Raw genomic sequence first — 10,246 nt, 5'->3', positions numbered from 1 at the left:
GATTATTTTTGTTAATTAAGATATTTAAGATTCAATAAATTTAAAAGAAAAACAAATTCTCTTTGTATCAATTTACATAAAACCTTTTCAGTCAATTTACTGAAATATTTTCTTTATTCCTGAAAAATGATAATAGTCCATAGATAATAATTATTTTGTTATTTAAGATTCAATAAATTTAAAGAAAACAAATTCTCTTTGTATCAATTTACATAAAACTTTTCAGTCAATTTACTGAAATATTTCTTATTCCTGAAAAATGATAATAGTCCATAGATAATAATTATTTTGTTATTTAAGATTCAATAAATTTAAAAGAAAACAAATTCTCTTTGTATCAATTTACATAAAACCTTTTCAGTCAATTTACTGAAATATTTCTTATTCCTGAAAAATGATAATAGTCCATAGATAATAATTATTTTGTTATTTAAGTAGTGATGATAGTATTGTGCTGGGGCGGCGTAAGCCAATGGTGATGAGTATGCTACTTTAGCAACTGGGGCAGCTGCGTAAGCTACTTTGGCGACTGGGGCGGCGTAAGCTACTGGGGCAGCTACTTTAGCTACCAAAGGTTCACGATGGACGACGGCGTTGAATCCGTGGATTGGGTCAGCTGTGTATTCTACAGTCCTCTTGAAACCGTCAGCATCGACGAGAGAGTAGCTACCTTGAACGGCATCTCCGTTACGAGTTTCGTGCTGATTCTTGCTATCGCCTGTAAGTCCATCGTGAACTTCGTATCCGTAAGAGTACTGTGGGTTCGGGTCATATTCCTCAGCTACTTTAGTTATTACAGGTGCAGCTACTTTAGCTACCAGTGGCGTGGAGTAAGCTAATGGGGCGGCGTACGGAGAGTTAATAAGTCCCGCATTGGCGACGGCCAAAAGGGCTGCGAAGGAGATGAACTGAAAACGAAAAATGGATTAAGTGAAATATCGCGCTTTACCATGAACGTACTTTGAATGCCATTGTTCTTGTCGTGGTGGAACGAAGGTGGTAGAGAGAATGCTTGGATTTCGGGCCTCATTCTTTTTATATACATACACGTACCATTCTTCGGATCCCACACGCGCTGCTGCTTTCTTACGGTCCAAATCTAGTTCACACGCAACGCTCGCCGCACCCCTCGTTCAAGGTCTCAAACCCGATCCGTGTTATATAATCTCTTTTGTTGTGTTACCAATACGTGAAAACGACGACAGCAACCAAAAAAGTACAGAAAGGTGTACAACGCAGAAAGCCATATGCTCGATTTACATCTGGAGCGTAATAACTTAATCGGATTATATGTTACTAAATCATATTTGCTATATTGAATTCCTGAAAAAAATAATAATATGTGAACTACTTGAAAATATATAGTAACCAATTTGTCTATCGCTTCACTCGATGTACTTTTCTCGCATTTTTAGTGCAATGAGCTATATAGCATAGATAAAGCAAGCATTTTCTATGGATTCTCTTTTGTTTCGAACGAAATCAATCAATTGGCGTAAACCCATATGCGACGGAGCAAAGCTTCTTAACATAATCCATCATACATTCAGCGTACATTCATTCACTATTAACACAATTAAATGCAGCTAAAAAAACAATTACACATTTCCTAATTCAATATATTTTCCATTTATTTTGTCTCTGAATCGATTTTAATTCAATTCTGATGTAAATTTATAAAACAATTATCGCCTTGTGCATTGCGCGCACATAGTCTGCACCGCATCATGTTATTACGCGACATCTACGTTTTATCGCTCGTTTCTTTATAACTTTTAACGTTGATTGCATTATCAACTATGAATGGTTATTATCCTCGGTCGCAGTTTACACCCGGTGTTATTATCCACGAAACATACACTTGAATTCATAGTTACTACATAGTTATGTTGTTATACTATATATTTTTTTAATTGCATACAAAAAATCCAATTAAAAAATTGTATAGAACAATATCAAATTAAACTTTCAAACAAATATATTCCTTTACTTATAAAGTGCATATATATCATAACAAATCTGGTCACTAGAGGCGCCACAGTAGAAGTTCCCTTGAACAGCATTTGTACACGCAACACACACCGCTCTTTCCGTGTTGTACATTTATTTATCTTTTTTTGCCCATAACTGCGACACCTCATCTATCTTCATTCATTCATACGTTCATTCATTCATCATGTATTTCGCTCCGACCGTGGCGGCATTTCCCCCCCAGGTACATTTCAACCATGACCCGACACCACAGTTATAAAATAAAATTACAGGAATTCATTGAATTTAAATAAATCTTTTGTTTATGTATAAAATTAAAAATTAAACACTTACCCAATGAATCAGACAAATCCAGTGTAAATTTAACAGTTTAAAGTAGTCTATTCACAAAACACTCACTTGTAGAATATTCCTATTACTAACCTTGGCTTCACTAAAACTGTATGATTGAGTAACTATCACAATTCACTTTAATACACAGTAATATCTTGTGATATTAATTCACTTTTTTTCTTTTTAATGATAGGATAATTGGGATAGTCGATAGTCGATTGTATAATAAATACTGCTTTTAAATAGGTTACTTCTCAAGACAGAAACAATTTCAGTAATATAAGGTGTATATGGTTTTATTGAGATTCAAATAATTTAACTATGGCAAAGGTGGTAACTTAGTGGTGGTAGTAGTGGGCTGGGGCAGCGGCGTAAGCTACTTTAGCTACTGGGGCGGAGTAGGCCAATGGGGTGGAGTAGGCAACTTTAGCGACTGGGGCGGCGGCATAAGCTACTGGAGCAGCGGCGTAAGCTACTTTGGCGACTGGGGCAGCGGCGTAATGGACTGGGGCAGCAGCGTAAGCTACTTTGGCGACTGGAGCGGCGTAATGTACTGGGGCAGCTACTTTGGCGACGACTGGGGCAGCTACTTTAGACACCCAAAGGTTCACGGTGGACGACGGCGTTGAATCCGTGGAGGAGTCAGCGGTGTATTCTACAGTCCTCTTGAAACCGTCAGCATCAACCAAAGAGTAGCTACCTTGGACGGCATCTCCGTTACGGGTTTCGTGTTGGGTCTTGCTGTCTCCGGTCAAAGCATCTTGGACATCGTATCCGTAAGAGTATTGAGGGTTTGGGTCGTATTCCTCAGCTACCTTAGCTACCACTGGGGCGGAGTAAGCCAATTTAGCGACTGGGGCAGCAGAGTAAGCCAATGGGGCGGCGGCGTATTGGGTGCCGATAAATCCAGCGTTGGCAGCAGCCAAAAGGGTTGCGAAAGCTACGAACTGTAAAACCACAATTACTTAACATGAAAAAAAAAATATAATGATTTTGTTCATACCTTGAAAGCCATTGTTGATTGATTTAGGAATTGTTGAATTCTGATTTGACGAAAGTTTAGATACCACATTTTATACCCAAAATCCCCACTAGACAACCAAAAAGAAATTGACCTCGACCACACCAATCTAATGATATAATGTACCGATTTGAACTACTTTTTTTTTTACTTTGTTTTAGTTTAAAATTAATTACTTTCTAAAGTATTTGCACCACATTACGCAACACCAAATTTTACCATATACAAAATATAAATTAGCGAAATTTTAATAGTTATAATGATCATTTCAATATGAATTAATTATTATAAATTAACTTTACTAAATGTAGGTTTTCTCAATAGCATTAAGAAAAATACGATAATTGAGAAGAAATAAATTTATCATCGTTTTATACTGTATATTAATAATATAGTGCAACTAAAATAATATATTAAAACGAAATAAACATTGTTTAATTGTATTTCATCATCTTACAATTAAATTTAAATAAAAGCTGTTTTATTTACTCCAGTTAAAGCGTACGGCTTCATTAACTCAATGCACAAGAAAATATTCCTTTATATTTTTCGCTTTGAACTAGTAGTATTGCTTTTGGCAATTTCTTGATCGTATTTACAACGTTCGGCAGATGCAGTTATTCTTTACGCTTGGAACTCTTTCATCGAATTCTATTTGATCTCCACTTTGCATATTAAGAGGAATTTATTTCTATTTTTTTTTCAATATATATTTTTCCTATATATAAGAGATTATGGTTATAAAAGTAATGTATTTTTTTTCTATCCAATTTAAGGAATTTATTTTAATGATAAGGGTTAAAATTAATTGGTTTGTAGGTTTCTTTTTCGTGTGATTTATTGAGGTATAAATAATTTAACTATTGTTGACATTTGATCATTTAGTGATGGTAGTAGTGGGCTGGGGCGGCGGCGTAAGCTACTTTAGCTACTGGGGCGGAGTAGGCCAATGGGGTGGAGTAGGCTACTTTGCGACTGGGGCGGCGGCTAAGTACTGGCAGCGGCGTAAGCTACTTTGGCGACTGGGGCGGCGGCGTAATGTACTGGGCAGCGGCGTAAGCTACTTTGGCGACTGGGGCGGCGTAATGTACTGGGGCAGCGGCGTAAGCTACTGGGGCAGCTACTTTGGCGACAACTGGGGCGGCTACTTTAACTCCCAAAGGTTCACGGTGGACGACGGCGTTGAATCCATGGACGGAGTCAGCGGTGTATTCTACAGTCCTCTTGAAACCTCAGCATCAACCAAAGAGTAGCTACCTTGGACGGCATCTCCGTTACGGGTTTCGTGTTGGGTCTTGCTGTCTCCGGTCAAAGCGTCTTGGACATCGTATCCGTAAGAGTATTGTGGGTTTGGGTCGTATTCCTCAGCAACCTTGGTTACTACTGGGGCGGCGTATCCCAATTTAGCAACTGGGGCGGAGTAAGCCAATGGGGCGGCGGCGTATTGGGTGCCGATAAGACCAGCGTTGGCAGCAGCCAAAAGGGTGGCGAAAGCTACAAACTATAAAGAAAAAATGAATGATTTAATTAACAACTCAAGATTTTTTTTATATATATTCAATTTACTTTGAAAGCCATTGTTGATTGATTAGTGGAATTGTGAATTCTGATTAAACCAAGTATCTGTTTTCCGTTTTATACTTCGTGATCTCTTTCTCCCACTCTTCAGATGCGAAAGAAATTGGTTTAGAATAAAGAGGAAGGTCGATGTTGTTTCGGACTGACGTGATTTTCTTTTTTTTTTCTCTCTTCTTGCTGTCGAGTCGATCACTTTTCCCATTAATAACTTTCGAAAATATTTGCATCGAATTACGCAATAAATGAGATACATTTGCGGATCTAGACAAAAAAAATAGAATTATTTTTATTTCAAAATTTAGACTAAAAATTATTAACATTTGAAAGTTTGCAGTATTTAATTTAACTAAAAAAAATATTTCTTTTCCTATATTTTAATTTTATTTTTTGATATAAGTTAGATTTGTTACAAACTTTTTATGAAAACTTTATTTCAATAATTCTAAGTATAAAATTTATAAGAAACCTTTTAATAATAACTTAAATTCTGATAATATTCATTTAATTTATATGTCATTATGAATTTAACAATATTGTGTTTTATTAGTGATCATTTTTATTGTTCTATAAATATTAGAATATTAATTACAGATAGACTAAAATTATTTAGTTCATTCCATTTCAGTAATATTTTTCAAAAAAAAAATATAAAAAAATAATAATTATTTTTTTTTTATTTTCAATAGTTCTCGTTTATTTCAATTAATAATAATTTAATAAATAGAAATATTTCGGACAATTTTTCGTTGATCCAAATTATAGAAAAGTTGTATTGAGAAAAAATAAATCAAGTTATTTAAAGCAATTTTTTCTGCTTTATTTTTTATGAAATTACTTGTTAATTATTTTTTTAAATTGCTCTTAATTCGTATTGATAAATCTTCATCATGGCTTAATCAAAGAATAATGAAGAAATTAAAGTTTTCAATTATTTTATTCAAATATAAATATACACAATTTCGTTAATTTAATGGTGGTAGTAGTGAGCTGGGGCAGCGGCGTAAGCTACTTTAGCTACTGGGGCGGCGTAGGACAATGGAGCGGAGTAGGCTACTTTGGCGACTGGGGCGGCGGCGTAATGTACTGGGGCAGCGGCATAAGCTACTGGAGCGGCGGAGTAAGCTACTTTGGCGACTGGGGCGGCGGCGTAATGTACTGGGGCGGCGGAGTAAGCTACTGGGAGGCGGCGGCGTAATGTACTGGGGCAGCGGCGTAATGTACTGGGGCAGCTACTTTGGCGACGACTGGGGCAGCTACTTTGACACCCAAAGGTTCACGGTGGACGACGGCGTTGAATCCTGGATGGAGTCAGCGGTGTATTCTACAGTCCTCTTGAAACCGTCAGCATCAACCAAAGAGTAGCTACCTTGGACACATCTCCGTTACGGGTTTCGTGTTGGGTCTTGCTGTCTCCGGTCAAAGCATCTTGGACATCGTATCCGTAAGAGTATTGTGGGTTTGGGTCGTATTCCTCAGCAACCTTAGCTACCACTGGGGCGGAGTAAGCCAATTTAGCAACTGGGGCAGCAGAGTAAGCCAATGGGGCGGCGGCGTATTGGGTGCCGATGAGACCGGCGTTGGCGGCAGCCAAGAGGGTGGCGAAAGCTACGAACTGAAATCAAACATTTATCGATTAGAATTAGTGTAAAGAACTTTATCTGAATCTGAACCTACTTTGAAAGCCATTGTTGCTGATTTGAGAGCAGATTAGTTTCTGATCATTCTCCGCTCGGTGGGCCACATTTTATAGTCAGCTGAAATTGGGCTGCACCGAAAATTATACGAGACCAGTCTTTGCCTCTTTTCACTTTTACTCGTGAACCACACCTGTTCTCAAGGTCACGGCTCCTTCGATCCTCGTTCTTATACACACACCATTCTTCGTTTTCGATTATTCAATAGAAACATCCGCCCGCCCCGCTTTCACGATATTCTGCAATTCTTGAAAAGTCGCTTCGCATATGCGACGGTTTTCACTTAAATTTAAAATTTATAGAGTAAACGCGTAAAACGAATTTATTTAGAAATTCCACGTAGCACTACATACTAATAAGTCTTTGTTCTTTATATAACACGTTACCATTGCATTAGATTATATACAATACTCATACTTTATTTCATTCAATTGAACCACATTCGTTTTAATGTATTGCATATTTTACATAAAAATAACAAATTAACTTATGCAAAACTAGAATTTTACACATTTTTCAATAAACAAAATCTTAAGAAACCATCTCCAAAACTTAACAAATTGATTGAATCAATTTTAATTAATTCAGAAAATCCTTTTTTACTAACTAACATCGAAATAATAATAAATACAGTTATAATTCTATTAAGCGCGCATATTATAGTTTATATCCAATTTTGCAAAATTTTCGATGAATATTACGGAATGAGCGTGTTTGATAATATTCGAGCATTTAAAAATAACGACTGTTATTGCGTTAAAATGCTGAGCGTTCCACGCTTTAATTATTTGAAAATAATTAGCAATGTAGTCTGTTTGCGTTGACGATGAGCAATTATCGGAGTCGGCTGAGCGTATGATCATTCGACAAGGCGCGAATGATGAATATTTGTGTCTGTATTTTTCGGTTTGTTTCATTTAGTTCGAAATTCACGTTTTGTAGACACAATAATTCGATGCGATTATGTTCGTTTTTGTTGAATAACTGAATTTAGTAGTAGTTACTAATTATTTCGGGAGTTGAATTGTAGTAATATATAAGATTTTATGTTTTAGTTATATGTACATTTATTGAGTTTTAAATAATTTATACAATGTTGGGGTTTTTATTTAATGGTGGTAGTAGTGAGCTGGGGCGGCGGCGTAAGCTACTTTAGCTACTGGGGCGGAGTAGGCCAATGGGGTGGAGTAGGCTACTTTGCGACTGGGGCGGCGGCGTAATGTACTGGAGCGCGCGGTAAGCTACTTTGGCGACTGGGGCGGCGGCGTAATGTACTGGGGCAGCGGCGTAAGCTACTGGGGCAGCTACTTTGCGACAACTGGGGCGGCTACTTTAACTCCCAAAGGTTCACGGTGGACGACGGCGTTGAATCCTGGACGGATCAGCGGTGTATTCTACGGTCCTCTTGAAACCGTCAGCATCAACCAAGAGTAGCTACCTTGGACGGCATCTCCGTTCGGGTTTCGTGTTGGGTCTTGCTGTCTCCGGTCAAAGCATCTTGGACATCGTATCCGTAAGAGTATTGTGGGTTTGGGTCGTATTCCTCAGCAACCTTGGTTACTACTGGGGCGGCGTATCCCAATTGGCAATTGGGGCGGAGTAAGCCAATGGGGCGGCGGCGTATTGGGTGCCGATGAGTCCAGCGTTGGCAGCAGCCAAAAGGGTGGCGAAAGCTACAAACTACAATGAAAAAAATAATAATTTTATAAGAAAATTTAACAAAATTCCATAATTTGTATTTACTTTGAAAGCCATTGTTGATTGATAGTTGGAAAGTGGTTCAACTGTGATTTCGGTAACTCGATCGATCGCTTTATATACCAAAAAACTCGGGCGCGCGCGAATGACGCAAAACTTTTTAATTTGCCTCTCGCGAAAAAAAAAAATGCGCAACATTCAAAAACACGCCCCAGTACATTATATTACATCACTCTGTGCCAGAAAAGTAAAACGAGAAATATTTAGCTAATTGACGCCATCTAGATAGATCGATTAGCACTAATTACGTAGTCGCTCCCATTATTATTTTTTTCTTCGTATCTTATTAAAAATCGCCTCGAAAAAAATCATTTCAAACTCGAATCCCTAAATACGAGAAATTTAATCAAAATGTGCAAGAAATGTGACTTCGTTTTGCAGCGAGTACGAAAAATCAATTGAAAATGTGAAGTGGTTCGATTATTGTAGATTCTCAATGCGTATTAAAGTTTCAGAGCTACTCGACTATTAATGAGAGAATTTTAAGGTGTAGACATTCTTTCCTTAAATACTAATTGCTTTAATTATGAAACATTAATATTCATTTCATTAATAATTAAATATTACCGCGGGTTTAGAATTTATACAGCTCTTTTTTTTACCTTATTCTTTAAATTGATTAAATTCAGGGGTGATTTCTCTCCCTCTCGAAATAAAAAAGAAAAGATTCGACGAGCTCGTCTTTAAATTAATTGTATATTAACTCTACGGGTACGAATCTCGTTAGTAATCAAGAAGCCGTAACAAGCTTAATGATAGAAACTTGTACGGCGCAAAGCTAATCGCAGTTTAAATTTGATTCAAATTTCAATTAGCTTCCTAATTGAAGCCTCCGCATCTATTTCATACATTTAATTGTTACTTGTTAAATCAGGGTTTCATGAATTAAACCCTATTTAATTTAATTATGATTATTAATTTTCAAAGAAATAATATATTTTATTGATTTATTATAAAAATTGCATTTTTTTTTAAATTATTATTCATATTTTATTTGTTAATTTACATGATTTAAAACGAAGAGTTTGAAGCAGCTACTACTGGTACTAGTACTTTCTAACACTGCAGGTAAATAAAAAATAATAATGAACATTATTATAAACTTTTAAATATAATAATTCAATTATTCAATTATTATACACAATAATTGTTAATGATTTATTTTCAGTCAGAATTAAACAATAATTGTATAAAGAAGTACTTTTTTAATTATTGTCAAAAGTAACAAAACTAGTTTTGCGTGTTAAACAAATAATAATAAACTTATTGTTTATATTAACATTCAATTAATAAATAATGTTTTTCAAAAATTTTTCAGGAGATTTCAAATAAAAAAAAAACAATATTATCCACTTCAAAAATTGATATTTAGTAAATTATTTAAAAAATGTTATATTTAATGCAAAGTTAAAATAAAAAAAATCGTTAATAATTATATAAGAAAAAAGACCTTACATTGTTTAAATTTTAACTTTAAATTGTAACTTTTTTAATCACAGAAGGCTAAAGCTCATACAGTCTACATTTTTATATCACACCCTATGTTATTGCAGTACATATATCTAAATAAAAATTAAAAAAAAAAGTAACTTTTTTGTTAAACATATATTTACTACTTTCTTAATTATCGTCAAAAGTAACAACTGGAGAAAACAAACAATACAAAACATTAATAAAATTTATTTATACATTTATATCAATTTTTCAATTAAAAAACCCCTTATTACCCCAAAATATTTTTGCGTAAGTCGACCCCCCATTCTGAAAAGAAAACAATCAATGTAAATTTTAAATAAACATTATTTATTAAATTAATTAATAGTAAGTATGTAATAGACAAACAAAATAAAATTCTTAAATTAGAACAAAC

At 35.3% G+C, this 10,246-nt stretch overlaps 2 protein-coding genes and 2 pseudogenes across 2 annotated transcripts; all 4 read right to left on the bottom strand.

The window, feature by feature from the left end:
• Positions 1 to 434: 434 nt before the first annotated feature.
• On the bottom strand, positions 435 to 990 carry LOC108565993 (larval cuticle protein A2B-like; the record flags this gene model as incomplete). Its single annotated transcript, XM_017925688.1, has 2 exons — positions 961 to 990; positions 435 to 908 (listed from the first exon to the last, which is right to left on the bottom strand). Coding segments are annotated over exons 1-2 (486 nt in total), but the record flags the coding sequence as incomplete, so codon positions are not given.
• Positions 991 to 2,663: 1,673 nt separating this feature from the next.
• On the bottom strand, positions 2,664 to 3,340 carry LOC108565992 (larval cuticle protein A3A-like). The gene is made up of 2 exons (XM_017925687.1): positions 3,329 to 3,340; positions 2,664 to 3,272 (listed from the first exon to the last, which is right to left on the bottom strand). Exons 1-2 carry the CDS (start codon positions 3,338 to 3,340, stop codon positions 2,664 to 2,666), a joined length of 621 nt encoding a protein of 206 aa, XP_017781176.1.
• An 887-nt stretch (positions 3,341 to 4,227) lies between these two features.
• On the bottom strand, positions 4,228 to 6,610 carry LOC108565991 (annotated as a pseudogene).
• Positions 6,611 to 7,770: 1,160 nt separating this feature from the next.
• Positions 7,771 to 8,391, bottom strand: LOC108565990 (annotated as a pseudogene).
• Positions 8,392 to 10,246: the final 1,855 nt, after the last annotated feature.

The sequence above is a fragment of the Nicrophorus vespilloides genome, unplaced genomic scaffold (genome assembly GCF_001412225.1).
Source record: "Nicrophorus vespilloides isolate i.1.1-1 unplaced genomic scaffold, Nicve_v1.0, whole genome shotgun sequence".
In the NCBI taxonomy this organism is placed as follows: domain Eukaryota; kingdom Metazoa; phylum Arthropoda; class Insecta; order Coleoptera; family Silphidae; genus Nicrophorus; species Nicrophorus vespilloides.
The sequence above is the reverse complement of the archived record's forward strand: the minus strand, read 5'-3'. Positions and strand labels throughout refer to the sequence as shown.